At 31.4% G+C, this 16178-nt stretch overlaps 4 protein-coding genes across 4 annotated transcripts; 2 read left to right on the top strand and 2 right to left on the bottom strand.

Moving 5' to 3' along the window:
• Positions 1-971: 971 nt before the first annotated feature.
• On the top strand, positions 972-5738 carry LOC112716775 (chloride channel protein CLC-b). The gene is made up of 6 exons (XM_025768771.3): positions 972-1362; positions 1466-1666; positions 2016-2193; positions 2758-3290; positions 3982-5134; positions 5327-5738. The coding sequence occupies exons 1-6, from the start codon at positions 1160-1162 to the stop codon at positions 5423-5425; spliced, it is 2367 nt and encodes a 788-aa protein (XP_025624556.1). The 5' UTR covers positions 972-1159; the 3' UTR covers positions 5426-5738.
• A 555-nt stretch (positions 5739-6293) lies between these two features.
• On the bottom strand, positions 6294-7878 carry LOC112716777 (mavicyanin). Its single transcript, XM_025768772.3, has 2 exons — positions 7159-7878; positions 6294-6814 (listed from the first exon to the last, which is right to left on the bottom strand). Exons 1-2 carry the CDS (start codon positions 7322-7324, stop codon positions 6459-6461), a joined length of 522 nt encoding a protein of 173 aa, XP_025624557.1. The 5' UTR covers positions 7325-7878; the 3' UTR covers positions 6294-6458.
• Positions 7879-8880: 1002 nt separating this feature from the next.
• Positions 8881-12635, bottom strand: LOC112716774 (triacylglycerol lipase 2). Its single transcript, XM_025768770.3, has 9 exons — positions 12376-12635; positions 11628-11744; positions 11219-11359; positions 11025-11135; positions 10680-10829; positions 10568-10608; positions 10393-10472; positions 10015-10107; positions 8881-9342 (listed from the first exon to the last, which is right to left on the bottom strand). Exons 1-9 carry the CDS (start codon positions 12547-12549, stop codon positions 9020-9022), a joined length of 1230 nt encoding a protein of 409 aa, XP_025624555.1. The 5' UTR covers positions 12550-12635; the 3' UTR covers positions 8881-9019.
• A 1119-nt stretch (positions 12636-13754) lies between these two features.
• On the top strand, positions 13755-15759 carry LOC112716772 (uncharacterized). The gene is made up of 8 exons (XM_025768768.3): positions 13755-13860; positions 13951-14003; positions 14095-14351; positions 14444-14502; positions 14595-14655; positions 14868-14958; positions 15040-15116; positions 15370-15759. The coding sequence occupies exons 2-8, from the start codon at positions 13976-13978 to the stop codon at positions 15484-15486; spliced, it is 690 nt and encodes a 229-aa protein (XP_025624553.1). The 5' UTR covers positions 13755-13860; positions 13951-13975; the 3' UTR covers positions 15487-15759.
• Positions 15760-16178: the final 419 nt, after the last annotated feature.

Raw genomic sequence — 16178 nt, 5'->3', positions numbered from 1 at the left:
ATAAAAGAGGCGAGTAAACAAATATTTAATAAAAAAAATTAAATTTGACTATAATTTTTTTTTCTACATTTTCTCTCATTTTTATTAACATGATAATTAACTCTCTTTTAATATATCTATAGTTTAAAGATATAACTTGCAATATAAAAAAATAAATATTACGCAAATATGATCCATTCTTGTAAATATGTCAAGTTCTTCGCAATAATTAACAATACCAAAAAACTAAATTATAAAAGTTATAAGAATTTATTTTTTTTATTATCACTTTTAGTTATTAATTTAATTTTTTTATATAATATTCTAATAAAATATTTTAATTTATATTTTTAAATATTAATGATTAATTACTGACAAAAGAATAAGGTATCGTTTAATTAGGGAGACTGAGACTAAAAACTAAGATTTAGTATTGTATTTGATAATTGGAACTAAAATTTTATTTTTCGTTCCTAAAATTTGAGTACTTTTAATACTTCTAAAAAATAGGAATGCAGAGGACTAAAATTTGAAAGACAAAAACTGAAGTTTTAATATTTTTTATAAAAAATATATTCATTTAACTTTTTAAATTTTAAATTTATCCCTTAATTTTTATATTTATTTTAAATTAAATATAATATATAGACTTAATTCAATCTTATTCTCTCAGCCTCTATTCTGAATTTCTGAGATTTATAGCGTTTGAAAGAGAGATAGAGACTGAGAAATTGAAACTGAGAGACAGAGATGGAAATAAATCATAGTATTATGTTTAGTGTAAAGTAAAAGAGAGAGACTCAAATAAAAATGAAATTCTAATGTAATTTACAGAAAGAATAAAGTTAGAATCAATTAATTGAAATTGGATATTTTAGATATAAAATATTAATAAAGTGTGAGTCTCTATCCTCAAAAATTTAATCTTCTATGTCTGTATTTTTTGAAAATACTGTATTTCTACGCCAACAAACATAATATTAAATTCCAAGTATCTCAAAACAAATGCTACCAGATAAAAAAATAGTAAGACAAAAATACAAATGGAGATGTAGTCATATAGACTCCACCCCGCCCAAAGAGTCTCCAGTTCACATCAATCATTTCATTTCATTTGCGTTTTCCATTCTCCAACCTTTTCATTAGATCAATCCCGAACTTCACAGATTTCTCAATATTCATGGGAGATGAAAGCAATTGCAGCATGAACATGGAGGAAGAAGTTCAAGGCGTTGAAGAAAGAGATCCAGAAAGCAACACCAATACCAATAACACTCCCAATCCATTACACGAGCCACTTCTCAAGAGAAACAGAACTCTCTCTTCCAATCCACTCGCACTCGTTGGCGCCAAAGTTTCCTACATAGAAAGCTTGGACTACGAGTAAGAAAATTAACCACTATTTTACCATTCAACTCTGCAGGTTTGAACAGAGTTTTGTCACATCATTTCAACCAACTTCGAGCTAATTCTGATATGTGTGCAGGATCAATGAGAATGATCTGTTCAAGCAAGATTGGAGAACAAGGTCAAGAGCTCAGGTGTTGCAGTACATATTCTTGAAATGGTCGCTCGCGTTTCTTGTTGGTCTTCTCACCGGCGTCATCGCCACTCTCATCAATCTTGCCATTGAGAACATTGCAGGATACAAGCTTCTTGCCGTCGTTCAGTACATCCACAAAGAAAGGCAAGATCAATATTTTTTTTTAGAATTAAAATAAAAAAGAAATTATTACCAAACTTTTTTATAGAAGATGAACAGTTTTAATCCATAGAACTGTGAGTAGGTTCTGATCGAACAGAAAGGTGAAAATTCAGAAGGTGAAAATTCAGATACAGTTAATGAAATTGATAATTGAGATTCGTTAGATGATAATTTAATCAAATCTGTCAAATTATTTAAGACTTTCACCTATCAATTTCACCTGAAGTAAAGTGTGCAGCTGAGTTTTTACCTATTAAAAATTGTTTTTAATTTTTTGTACGGTAACAGCGAAAGTGAATCGGAGGTAGTAACTGTGAATCTATGGTGACAGGTACATGGCAGGTTTTCTATATTTCACGGGTGTTAATTTCCTATTAACGTTCGTTGCTGCAATTCTCTGTGTGTGTTTTGCACCAACAGCAGCTGGGCCTGGAATACCAGAAATCAAAGCTTATCTTAATGGTGTTGATACTCCCAACATGTACGGTGCCACAACATTGTTTGTCAAGGTTAGTTTATTTAATTTTTTTTATTCTTTATTGTGGTTGGTTACTGCCAAAATTCTTCCACTTCAGAATGATTCAAAACAAACAAAGCAGATTTGTTTTCCCTTTGAGCTCTGTTTTGGAGGCTTTTGGGGTTTGAGAATAATGATGAGATTGGTTCATAAAGGATGATGGTCATGGATGGATGAATAAAGGGGAGAGTCAATTATTGATGCAGTCCAAATTTTATTTTATTTGTTTTTTTCTTAGCTTGTTTTTTATTGAGCATTTCTGCATCGAAAAAATGAAAATGGATAAGTAGTTTTTCTTTCTATTGGTCTCCTTTTTGTTCTGTTCATAAGCACAACTGACCTCTAAGGATTTTTCTATTAATTTATATATCGTGGACAACATTTCCGTTTGTGGTGCCACTAATTTCTGAAATCAGTACAAAGATTTGTGCACATAAAATATACAATTTGCATTTATATTTGTTAGAATTTACACCTATAAATCAGTAAAATTTAAACTAAGATATATAAATATATAATGACTGATTTTAAGACTAATTTTGTTAGTCTCTTGCAGATTATTGGAAGCATTGGAGCTGTTGCTGCAGGGCTAGATTTAGGAAAAGAAGGGCCATTGGTACATATTGGAAGCTGCATTGCTTCCTTGTTAGGCCAAGGAGGCCCTGACAACTACCGGATCAAGTGGCGGTGGCTGCGATACTTTAACAACGACCGCGACCGCCGTGATCTGATTACCTGCGGCGCATCTTCGGGTGTTTGCGCGGCTTTCAGGGCCCCTGTAGGCGGAGTCCTGTTTGCTCTTGAAGAGGTGGCAACTTGGTGGAGAAGTGCATTGCTTTGGAGAACTTTCTTCAGCACTGCTGTGGTGGTGGTTATTCTAAGAGCTTTCATTGAACTGTGCCATGAAGGGAAGTGTGGTCTTTTTGGTGAAGGAGGGCTTATAATGTTTGATGTGAGCAATGTTAGTGTGAGTTACCATGTTATGGATATTATCCCTGTTGCCTTAATTGGAGTCATTGGAGGCGTTTTGGGAAGCCTTTATAACCATGTTCTCCACAAGGTCCTCAGGCTCTACAATCTCATTAATCAGTAAGTAACAATCTCTCTTTCATACCTGAAATCACTCTCAACATAAAATTGAAATCTCCATCTATAATTTGATTCCCCAAGTGTCAAAACTAGTGTTTTCAAAGTTATTAAACAAGTAATTAGTATCATTCAACTCAATGTATATTGTGTGTGTCATGAGAGTACATATCTCAAAAGTTTAAATCACTTTTCTTTAAGTAAGATTTTTTTTGGATTTATTTGATTTTTGCATAAATTTTTTTCTTTTTTTTTATTTGTCTTATGCTATTTTCTTTTTAAATTTTGGGCAAACTCTTCCTGACCTTTTGTACATAAAGTTTTGATACTATGTGATAAAATTATTCATTCCAAAAGTTTAAACTGATAAAAAGAGTCAATATCTCTGACAGTGTATGTTATGTGTATCATGAAAGTATTTATCTCAAAAGTTTAAGTTGATAGGAGAAGACAACATCAACATGAATGGTTATATCTCTAACACTTTTCTTCGAATAAGAATCTCTTTTGGGTTTGCTTAATTTTTGTATAGATCTTGTTTTTACTTTTGGGCTCGAGTGAACTCTTCTTGACCTTTTGGATATAAAATTCTGATACCACATAAAACTACTTGTCTCAAAAGTTTAAACTAATAGGAAGAGCCAATATCTCTAACAGTGTGAATACTAAGTAGTAACTAGTTCCAATTTTGCAGGAAAGGAAAAATTTATAAGCTGCTACTGAGTCTTTCAGTAGCATTGTTCACATCAGCATGCCAATATGGTCTGCCATTCCTTGCCAAATGCAGTCCTTGTGATCCATCGCTTCCAAAATCCATTTGCCCCACCAACGGAAGGTCTGGAAATTACAAACAATTCAACTGCCCAGACGGGCACTACAATGATCTTGCCACTCTGCTCCTCACCACCAACGACGACGCCGTTCGAAACATATTCTCTTCCAACACACCTAATGAATTCCAGCCATCCTCTATCCTAATCTTCTTTGCACTCTATTGCATCTTAGGACTAGTCACCTTCGGCATAGCCGTCCCCTCCGGCCTCTTCCTTCCCATAATTCTCATGGGCTCCGGCTACGGCCGCCTTCTCGCCATGCTCATGGGGCCTCACACAAACATTGATCATGGATTGTTTGCCGTTCTCGGTGCAGCCTCGCTTATGGCCGGTTCCATGAGGATGACTGTCTCACTCTGTGTCATCTTTCTCGAATTAACCAACAACCTTCTTTTACTCCCAATCACCATGTTTGTTCTCTTGATAGCCAAAACAGTTGGGGACAGTTTCAACCCAAGCATATATGAGATCATTCTGCACCTTAAAGGCCTCCCTTTCATGGATTCAAACCCGGAGCCATGGATGAGGAACCTAACAGTGGGAGAGCTTGTTGATGTGAAGCCAGCAGTGGTTACTCTCCGAGGGGTAGAGAAAGTTTGCAACATCGTTGAAGCGTTGAGGAACACAACTCATAACGGTTTCCCTGTGGTGGATGATGGGGTGGTGCCGCCGACGAGGCTTGTAACGGAAGCAAGAGAACTGCATGGAATGATCCTGAGAGCACATCTGATCCAAGTGCTGAAGAAGAGGTGGTTCTTGAAGGAGGCAAGGAGGAGAGAGGAATGGGAGGTGAGGGAGAAGTTTACATGGGTTGAGCTTGCAGAGAGAGAAGGGAAGATTGAAGAGGTGGCTATAACAAGAGATGAAATGGAGATGTATGTTGATCTTCATCCTCTTACTAACACAACTCCTTTTACGGTTTTGGAGAGTATGTCAGTTGCAAAAGCCATGGTTCTCTTCAGACAAGTTGGACTACGACATCTTCTTGTTGTTCCCAAGTATCAAGCATCCGGGGTAAGTCAAGTTCACTAATCCATTCTTCAACTTCGATTTTTAAAGTTGATAACTTAGTGTCATTAGATGAAAATTTAGTCAAACCAGTCAAATCATCTAACGGCTATCAATTAATCGACTGCACCTGAGTTTCCCACCTTGTTTAAATATTATTATGTGAATGACTAATCATATAATATTGTCTCCTCACAGGTATCTCCTGTAATTGGAATATTGACAAGGCAGGATCTACTAGCACACAATATATTGTCAGTGTTTCCTCATCTTGCAAAATCAAAAAAGAGGAACTGAATCAAGTTCTAATTTGCCTTAATCATTGAAATTCCATTATCCCAAGCAGCTTCTCTGTGGGGCAAGTCTCATTTTTCTATCACACAATAAGTTATTTTTTGTTAATTTTTATGAGTTTGTATACCTTTGTATCATTACTTGAGATTTTTTACAGTTATTCAAAGATGGGTAAGTTACAACAGGCATGTAAAACCATATTCAATTTTTGCTATTCTTTCCATATATATAATTTGTATCAATATGGTGATGCCTAAATAATACCATCTCTTACAATGGAAAACAAACAAGAAGGGAAAAAAAGATTCTTGATTAAGTATTGCTTGATGCAATTATTGTTGAGTTTGTTGTTAGACTTTAGCAAGAAATTGGGATTTTGATTCATAGTTGTTAGTTGTCAATTCTGAGTTTGATAACAAAAAAATTAGAAGATTATAATTATAAAGAGTTTTATATTTGTATATTTAATTATTTATACAACGGTATTTTGCATATTTTTTAGAGTTGAGTCCTGAGATTTGATGACAAACTTAAAATGTTATCTAAGATGCTTTATGCCCAATCATTTTAGATAATGCTTATTTAAAATAATTAAATGTTTTAAATTAATTAAATATGTTATGACAGAATAATTAATTTTCTTATAGTAATATAATTAAATTCTTTTATAAATACCAAACATATTTTTTATATGATTGCTTATTAACTAATTTTTTGTATTTATAAATGTCCACTTCTTTATTCAATTTGATTTAAAATAAGCTAACCCCTTTTAAGTTCTGTGTGTGTGGCACCATAAAGTGTAACAATGTTTTTTATTTCCACACAAAATCTTTTGTAATTTTATACTTCATTCTTGCATAGTAAAATATACCATAATCAATTATAAAATATATTTCTATCAAAGGGAATTCTAATATTCCAAGGAAAATACATAAAATGAAAAAGCTCAAAGTAGCAAAGCATAAAGAAAGTTATGGTTAACAATATACATACACATATAGACATAGCTTATAGTTCATAATCCATACTTCATTTAAAACAAGGAAAGCATGGTGGACACTGAAAATGCAACAATGAGTACTGCAAAAGAGGCAAAGCCCTGAGATGTCAAAGCAGCAGAAATAGCAGCAGAAGATGAAGATGACGACGACGACGAAGATGGTGAGGATGAAGGGGAAGAAGCTCCATTCCCAATTGTAATCTTGACCTTCATGCCTTGGCCACAGTGGCCTAAGGTACCACAAGTGAAGTACCTTGTGCCTGGTTTGTTCAATTTAACCACATCATTGCCACTGTTCATTGTCTTCACTGCACTGCTAAGATCACAATTCTTATAGGCACTCTCACTTCCTAGCTCAACCACACTGTGCAATGAAGAGTACTTGAAAACTGGAAAAAAAATGAGGATAATCATTAATCACAATCATCAATTTTTAAATATGCTAAAAGATTTTGAATCTGTCTTCTAGATATAAAAGATATTCGTAATCAAATTGTTTGAGATTTCAATTAGACCAATTACGTCTCTCAGTACTTGGTTTTTCAGTTCTTTTACATTAAGTGACTCATTACGCTGTTAAATATTAAATATAGTGTATTTTTGTCAATTTCAAAAACGCAATTGATGCAATTAAAATCTCAGAGACTCTCGTAAACTACTTTTTGAGACTTGACTCGCTATTTATATTCTAGAAGATATGCCTTAAGAAAATGTAGAGAACAAAAGCACATACCAAGTTGATCTCCAACCTGAAATGTTTGGCCTGAAATCCAAGAATTAAAGTCTGTGGATTGATCCCAGCCTTGGCTTCCACCAACAACATGTTGAGCAGCCAATGCCTCCTTTGCCATCAAGGTAGCAACCAGCACTAAGAAAATTGTGTTCTTATGCCCCACCATTTTTCTTCTTTTTGCTTACCCTACTTCTTTGGTTTCTCTACCTCGGTTCTGTTTGAGCTTTGTTTCTTTCATTCATATTTATAGGCAAAATGATATAGAGAGAATTCTACATATTTATAGCTTATTAATCATTTCCCTAATGCTATCATATGTTAAAAATAATACCATTTTTTTAGTATCTTTGAGGAATATCTAGGATATCCCTACTTTTTTTTAAATAGAATTTAATTTTGATATATTGTCCGTATAAAACAATTTTACACGTAAATCTAATTACGTAATATTACGTCAATAAAAATAATTATTTTTTATATTGAGCACGTAAATAACTATCCCAAAATATAAAAGTGATTGAATAACCGTATAAAATATTTTACGTTATGAGTATATCAAAATCAGACTCTTCTTACTATAGCCTAACAGTATAAAAGACTCTTAGGTAAATAGTGCTTTTATTTTTATTTTTTTTGGTTCTTAGACTCAAAACCGAAATTTTTAGCTATATAAGCATCTATATTTCAGTTGATTTTGCCACTTGACTACAGAGTTATTAGCATTATTTGTGATTTGTTGGTAAATATATATATAAAAAAAAAGGGTTAAATATGATTGGGTCAACCTAACTTTGGGTGTCTCTTTTGATTAGAGGCCAAAATAAGAATGGTGCAATGTGGTGAAGCATCCTCTGTTTTCAGTATTTGATTGGCCGCAAAGCATTCTGTGGTGGGTGAAGGTTGTTTTAAACTTGGAGTTGAAACCAAGTTATTATGGATCAAATCTTTAGGAAAAGATAGTGGGATGGTTACAATTTTTAATATTAATGACAGATAATAATTAAATGGAAATGTTACGTTTTCTAAAATACTTTTTAATGGTTGTTGCTTATACTAATTTACATTAAATAAAAATTTTAGCTTATTCTTATTAAAATTTAAAGAATTAACTAATAAAATCATTACAAATATTTAAAAGACAATAAAAATCAGTCTAAAGTTATCTAATTTTATATTCATTAATTATTGTTCGAATAATTAAGTAATATCAGATGTAATAAATGTGTAATTATAGATGTTAAAACTAAATAAGATAATTTTAGATTATTATATATACTTAAAATTTTATATTTCATTTTAAAGAGCATATTGAAGTTGTTTATATATAGTAATAATAAAAAAAAAAAAGAAATAATATTTGTGATATGCAAAATACAGAAGTTAAAATAAAGAGTATACATTAATGGGGTAAAAGAATTCTAAAAATTCAGTTTTTAATTTGTAATTAATTATATTTTTTTCCCCAAAATCTTCCCTTAGTCATTCATACATTAATGGGGTAAAAGAATTCTAAAAATTCAGTTTTTAATTTGTAATTAATTATATTTTTTTCCCCAAAATCTTCCCTTAGTCATTCATACAATTTCCAATCCTGAATTCAATCAAAGAATTAATTTTTCTCAATCAAAATCAGCCAATTATTTACAATATGGTAGTTTATTTTAGGATTAATTAGTTCAACTTCAAACTAATTGCTTTTTCAATATGATAAGTGAATGAAAATTTGTGACAAAAAAAATTTATAATGTATATATTAAAGAATATTTATATAAAAGATGAAATCAATAAAAGAATATTTACATACAAAACATCAGAGATTGCTCAACAAACAAAACATAAATTGGTACAAAAAATTATCATACTATTGATACTTGTTGAAGAATGCAATAACATGATCATAGACTATCTCCTTGGCATTGTAGCCCATAACAAAATCAGCATGAGCATAGTTCTTGATGTATTGAACACTCAACTTGTCTGCATCATGGTTACTCATGGTGTCCAGTAATTTCTGCACGTCGACGACGTCGGAGAGCGCGTCGGTGCCGCCGTAGCTCATGAAGATTGGGAGGTCAACGGGTATTTTGGTAAGGTCATAGCGTGGAGGGAACAAACTTCCATAATTCTTAAGATTAAGCTCTGGCAATTCATAGTTGAATTTTGAAAGAGTGCCAAATCTAACGCCTGCACCAAATTATCCACACAAGGTTTAATTACGACGAAAATATTTGGTAACAAAAAAATATTAATAAAAAATCGTCAAAATTTATTATTTTTGATTTTATTTAATATATTCTACAATAAATAAATATTAAATAAAATAAATTTATATTGTTTAGACTGATTAATTTTTTTGTCTCTTTTACATTACCTAATTATAATATAATTATATGTTTCTAATAATTTTATTTGTTTTAATTTTGTTTTTAAAATTTTAAATATGGTTTAATTATGATATTAGCTAATGCCTATGACAAAATTTCTAAAATAACAGTATCAAATTATCACTAACATATGAAAATATCGAAAAATTTTAAAATAATTTTATTTTGTCGACCAATATCAGTTAATCTTTTAAAGTATTTTTTTAATTTAAATTTTAAAACTTAAATATTAAATTTTCCAAAAACATAATGCTTAAAAATAATTTATAATAAAATTTAATTAATATTAATTAATTAAAAGCCAATTTTCCATACTTATTTATATGATATGTAACTTGGCATAAAAATCTAGGGATATAATCAAAACAACTTTAAGACATTGGTGGACAAATCTAAAATACTTTTGAAAGAATAAAAACAAAACTGAAACAATAAGGATCCTTAAGTATACTTTATGCTGGTAAAATCTTACTCTGAGACAAGTGTATTAAATTCTTTGTGGCTGTTGGCTGAATATGGTCCAAGAATCGATCAACAACTGAAGAATTCATGCAGCAATTTTCACCTGAATTTTTTTTAAAAGAGTTTAGTTTAAATTATGTGATAATATGTCCACAATAATCCATAAAATTAAGGATCATATTATATAGTAAAGAATATTTTTAATTAAAAGTCAAAAATTGTTCTTTTTAATAATAAAACATAAAAAAATTATGAATAACAAAAATACTAAAAAATTATTAGAATTTATTATAATAGTTAAAAATAATAAATTCTGATAATTTTCTAGTATTTTTCATAGTATATATTTTTTTAAATAAATTAATATAATTATACAAAAGAGTTTTACCAGCAATTGCAGTCAACATATCATCGCAGTTGATCTGATGGGTAATGCAGAGAGACTTGACATTGTTAAGAACAGTTATTCTAGCAAAAAACATTGTTGAGAATTCATTAATTTGTGTGTCAAATGCTAATAAATTTTTAAACGATTAATTATATTCCAAGTTTCATGTTGGTACCCGTTGGGATCAAATTCTGGACGACCAGACACGGCAGTCATCTGTTGGAAAACATAAAAATTAGTTAGATTATTATTTTTGTAAAATAGTTAGATTATTATTTATTATTTACCTCGCCAATAAAAGCCCTAGCAGCAACATTTACAAGTTGAGTGGTCATGTGATTCAAATAGGCAATGGGGCTTAACAATGCTGCTGATTTGATCCGCTCCATGACCACAGGATCCCTCTCAGAGAATGATACTAGAGCTACCAAAGTTCCCTGCCAAACACATTCTTTTTCTTAGTTACAAATAAAATTGATTTTACAATGAATTTTTAAAAAAAATGTGAATAGTCAGACTTCACGTGAAGTTGATATTTGAGAGCTATTAGATGAAAATTTAGTCAAATTCACGTGAAATCGACTGCACTTGAGTTTTCACATTTAAAAAATGATGGGGTGATGATGAATTACCAAAGAGTGGCCAACATAATGAATCTTCTGATGTGTTTTGCTGTAAACATAATCAAAAAGCGCAGGTACATCATTAGCAACCATTTCGTCCCAAGTCCAATCCCAATATGCCTGTCTCAAAAGAGAGAAATATTGTTTAATAAAGTTATTTTTGTAATTAATGTTTTGGAGAAAGTAAAAAGTAAAAAGGTTACAGGGTCAGCGGAGTTGAGGGAGATGTGTTTTTGACTATAAACGGTTCCTCTTGCGTTAGAGATCCACACATCGAAGCCGCTATTTGCAAGATTCATGGGCAGGCTTTCACTTGGGGGGCTCAGCACCCATGACATTCCTCCCTGCACCATCCAACTTATTAAACCATTTTTCTATCTTAGTCCATGATAACAATAAAGAAGTCTCGCAGCTCATAAATTCAGTTTTAATTTTAATCTTTAAAAAAAAAAATTTATTCTTATTTAGTAAAAATTAACTTTATTGATAGTTGAGAATCGATACATGACAATTTAGTTAAATCTATTATATTCTTAACTATCAATTTCACATAAAATTAACTGCATCTGAATTTTCACATTAGCCATTAGAATATTATTTTATATAACTTACCACCATGACTCCGTGCTGTACTATCACCGGCGGCCTCTTGGCCCCGCCATTGCCAACGTTTGTTCTACCTTGTGGGATTCTTTGCAAGCTAAGAATGTATCCATCTTTGGTTGTAACCTTTGAGGGAGAATTTTTTTTTTGAGTTAGTTGATTAATCTGACTAAAGTGACAAATAAAGTTTTTGAAATTTATATTTTGAATATATTAGTTTCTAAAAGAATATTAATAAACTCTTTTAGAATAATAAACATAAACAAATTAATTCAAATTAAAATTTTCTTATCTTAATTATAAGGGACTGATATAAAAATAGTGTATCTACATTATGGATACTTTTTTCATATAGACTAATATGTCCAAAGTATAAATTTTTAGGAGTTTATTTTTCACTCTACTTTTAATCTTTTTTCAAGTACACGCACGTGAACATAATTTAATGTACTCTAAAATTAGCTATTAAAATATATATTAAAAATAATTTAAATTACATATATTTTTATACATAAATAAATGATAGCTAATTTTAATGTACACTTTTGATATTTTTAGTTTTCAATTGCAAGAATGTATGACATAACATCAATCTACAATTTTTTTAAGTGATTATTCATATATGTTTTAAGATTAACAAAAAAAGCTAAAATATTGAATTATTTAACCATTCTCGATTATGAATACCGGAAACAAAAATGAGGCGACAAGAATGTTATGGGCATTTAAAAAATTACAAAAAAGAAAGAGCACTTACTTCATGTTCCTCACATTTGTACCCATGGGGAGTAATAAAAGTGGCACAAAAACCGTCGTTAAGGTTTTTAACACCTAAAGAACCGTGGGCTTGAGAAGGAACAAATGCTAAGATCACTACGACACAAAGTGTCATGGCAGGATATCCAAACAACCCCATGGGAGCCATCTTCATTTTCTTTTGCTTTTCTTTTCTTTTTTTTTTTTAATTTTCTATGAGTAGTTAAAGGAATTGAAGAAGAATGGCTCACCTTTTGATTGTGTTGTATATATAATATATATAAGAGATGGAAAAGTGAAGCCAAGAGATTCAAAGTGGGAACTAAATTAAAGCATGAGGTGGGAAAACGAGTGGAATGGATAATTTTCTATCTTTGGATTATTACTTTTAGTGGTCAACCTTATGATGCATTCATGGCAGCGTTTTATCTTTGCTTTTCTATTTGTTCTCAAGCTTAAAGTGGTAAAAACGTTTTTGCATTACAAAAGTATCGCTTTTCTCAAATTATTAGGCTGGACAATGGTAATCATTTTACAAAATATTTAGAATCAATTTGCTAAACAAGAAAGTAACATCACAAAAACTTTAGTCAAAATATGAGAAATAGATGCCACTAATTATCAGCTATCAGATTTTTTTTGTTTCCAATCGTCAACATATTAGCACATCAAAATTGGTGCAAAACGTTTAAAGGTCCAACAAATCTTTCACTAATGATACTATTCATTTTTCTTTTGACTATATTACATATATAAAAAAAATCACCTGCTAAATCAACCACTTCTATAAAATATAAATTAAAATATAAAATATATATAAAAAAATAAATTAAATAATACATATATTAATATATAAATATATGATAGCTATTTTTTTATATACACACAGTATTTTTTGCAATAGTAATAGTATACATTTGATTATGTTTATTTGAATTTTTCAACTAGAGAGTCAATATTTTTTATGCCCATATCAAATATTCTTTTGAAATTACTCTTTTATCTTAAATTCTAAAATTTAAATTTTAAATGCTAAATCCAAATTTTTCCAAAAAATTAAGAGTTAAAAAAGTAATTTTATAATAAAAAATTGATTAATATTGGTTAATTAAAAATTATTTCTTTATAATTATTCTTTTAATATAAGTGGGTCAAGAATCAAGGCTGTATGATCTGTGAAAAAAAATATTAAAATGGCATAATTTAAAAAAAATCATATAATTACTTTTAATTTAAAAAAATTTGAGGAACTTATAAATTTGGGACAGCAATCCAATCCAATAACGTATCAGTGATACGTAATTTTCCGTTTTTGGGCCTAGACCCATCTAGTTACCAAAAAACACGTATAAGCGATGAGCCCATATAATCCTTCAACCCATAACCAAAAAAAAAAAAACTTCAAGCATAAACCATAAGGCCCCAAAACCCTAACTCTCTCTCTCTCTCTCGCCGTCTGCTTTCCCTCCCTCTCGTTCGTTCAACGGTGAGTTCTTCTTCTTCTTCTTCTTCTTCTTCTTCTTTATGGTAATGTTATTGTGTGTGCCCTAACATGTTCAATGATCCATTGCACCAGCTAAGTTAGTTAGAACAAGCTAAAGATGCCGAAATCGAAGAGAAATAGACAAGGTTTGTGTTTTGTTCTTCGCTGTAACACGCTTTGCTATAGTTTTATCTGTTCGTTCAAAATTTTTGAAGCGAAGGTGATGATGATATGCAGTTACGCTTTCGAAAACGAAGAAAAAGGGAAGGGAGCATAAAGAGGCAATTGTGAATTCAATAAAAGAGGCTGCTGAGAAATACTCTTCTGTTTATGTGTTCTCTTTTGAGAATATGAGGAATCAGAAGTTCAAGGAGTTCAGGGAGCAGCTCAAATCAAGTAGCAGATTCTTTTTGGGATCAAACAAAGTGATGCAGGTTTCTCTTGGAAGGTCTCCTTCTGATGAAGTCAGATCAGGTCTTCATAAGGTTTCCAAGGTTCATCACTCTCTCGAGACCAACAAATTTTCGGTTTTAGTTTGATAATCATGTTTCTTATGTTTCATTTGTTGTTTTTTCTTGTGCTGTAGCTATTGCGTGGAGATTCTGGGATGTTTTTCACCAACTTATCAAAAGAAGAAGTTGAAAAGTAATCTTGGAATTGGAATTGCTAATACTATAATTAGTGACCAACTTCTTTTTTTGATTCTAACCTCATTTTTTTTCACTTCTATTTTGCAGGCTTTTTAATCAATTTGAAGAATACGACTTTGCAAGAACAGGAAGCATTGCCACTGAAAAGGTGTTCGGCATATCTTGCTTTTTTTTTTTTTTTAACATAGCTATGTTTCATTCAAATGTCATATGAAGGAAGCCATTTGCTATTGGCTAAGTTGGCATTGTCGAAAATGGTGTTCTATTGCATTTCAATAGAACTCATTCAGTTTGGTTAGGTAGTAGAGCATGCACACATTTTATTTCATTAGTAAGACTCACAATTTGACATTTGTCTAGGTCGATCTTAAAGAGGGTCCTTTAGAGCAGTTTACGCATGAGATGGAACCCTTCCTTCGGAAGCAAGGCATGCCTGTTCGGTTAAATAAAGGTACACTTGCAATGTTCTGTAATTATGGTATCAATGCACCTGGTGACGGTGGATACATAATTGATGTTTCCAAATTTGCAGGAGTTGTGGAGCTTGTTTCAGATTTTGTTGTTTGCGAGGAAGGGAAGCCCTTGTCCCCCGAGGCAGCTCGGATACTGGTTAGTTTGTTTTTACTGTTATCGAAATCATCCCTTTCAATTAGGTGCTGTGTGGACAAAAGTGATTAATTTCTACATCCACTTTCGAAGAAATAAACCAGTTCTGTTGCTTGTTGATTGATTTATATTTCAAGGATAAAAGTTTTTAATAAAATTACAGTTGAAGCTGTAATTATTGTATCTGCATTGTTAATGTCTGTCAATATTTGGTGAGATTGAGATGCTGACAACTGATTGCTCCTCTTTTGTGAAGCGCTTGTTGGGAATCAAGATGGCTTCATTCCGGCTACACCTGATATGCAGGTGGACTCCTGATGATTTCGAACTTTACATTGATGGGCCTGAAGATTCAGATGTTGAATGTTCATAGTCACTCAATCTGTTTCAGATCGTTGAAGTGTACAACATGTGATGCATAACAAAGTTATCTTGATCTACCGATATGTGACCGGAATTAGTATTATTGTTTTAGTTTCCGATTTTGATCCTCCCCAGTTTTGTTTGCTGCTTTCTTATAGTAGTTTTGTGGTTGTGCGAATCCTGTGAACTAGCCTTAAAATGGAGGTGGCATTAACCATTGTAAACGGAATGCTGAAATTGTTGGTAGTGTTAGTTTTATACTATTATATTATTGTTCTGGATACCTTTTGTTGTATATGTTCAATTTCTTGTAAAATACGAGACTTGAACACCAGCATCTCTAGCGAGGACCTCACTATGATAACTCTGCTGTTTTTTTCAGTCAATTAAAAAAAATCTAGCCCAGTCGGAAATGCCAAATATTGCGTTTGCATTTGTTGCCATAATCAACTTTTTAAGGGGTGGGTTTGGTGAATTGAGTGTTAAGAAGAATGAGAAGGCATGCATTGTGTTTGGATTGGAAATGGATGTAAGTAATTTGGTTTTTCATATATCTTGTGCATCAAATTATGTTTGTTCTTCCAAAAAATTAAGGGATTTTGTGAAATTTCTAATATGAAGAAAGTAGGTAATGTGAGAAGAGCAAGATGTGGATATTGACTTGGCAAACAACTTGGAAAGCTTAACCATACACCAATTGAT

The sequence above is a fragment of the Arachis hypogaea genome, chromosome 10 (genome assembly GCF_003086295.3).
Source record: "Arachis hypogaea cultivar Tifrunner chromosome 10, arahy.Tifrunner.gnm2.J5K5, whole genome shotgun sequence".
Classification (NCBI taxonomy): domain Eukaryota; kingdom Viridiplantae; phylum Streptophyta; class Magnoliopsida; order Fabales; family Fabaceae; genus Arachis; species Arachis hypogaea.
Note: the sequence above shows the minus strand (reverse complement) of the source record. Positions and strands in the feature narration are given on the sequence as shown.

Coding starts and splice junctions, on each gene's coding strand:
- LOC112716772 (XM_025768768.3), top strand. CDS start 13,976: ATGCCGAAATCGAAGAGAAATAGACAAG. Junction 14,656..14,867: donor GAAGCATTGCCACTGAAAAG/GTGTTCGGCATA, acceptor ACATTTGTCTAG/GTCGATCTTAAAGAGGGTCC. Junction 15,117..15,369: donor CCGAGGCAGCTCGGATACTG/GTTAGTTTGTTT, acceptor TCTTTTGTGAAG/CGCTTGTTGGGAATCAAGAT.
- LOC112716774 (XM_025768770.3), bottom strand. CDS start 12,549: ATGAAGATGGCTCCCATGGGGTTGTTTGGATATCCTGCCATGACACTT. Junction 11,136..11,218: donor CCCTCAACTCCGCTGACCCT/GTAACCTTTTTA, acceptor CTTTTGAGACAG/GCATATTGGGATTGGACTTG. Junction 10,108..10,392: donor TATGTTGACTGCAATTGCTG/GTAAAACTCTTT, acceptor AAAAAAATTCAG/GTGAAAATTGCTGCATGAAT.
- LOC112716777 (XM_025768772.3), bottom strand. CDS start 7,324: ATGGTGGGGCATAAGAACACAATTTTCTTAGTGCTGGTTGCTACCTTG. Junction 6,815..7,158: donor TCAGGTTGGAGATCAACTTG/GTATGTGCTTTT, acceptor TTTTTTTTCCAG/TTTTCAAGTACTCTTCATTG.
- LOC112716775 (XM_025768771.3), top strand. CDS start 1,160: ATGGGAGATGAAAGCAATTGCAGCATGAACATGGAGGAAGAAGTTCAA. Junction 1,667..2,015: donor CAGTACATCCACAAAGAAAG/GCAAGATCAATA, acceptor CTATGGTGACAG/GTACATGGCAGGTTTTCTAT. Junction 2,194..2,757: donor CCACAACATTGTTTGTCAAG/GTTAGTTTATTT, acceptor AGTCTCTTGCAG/ATTATTGGAAGCATTGGAGC.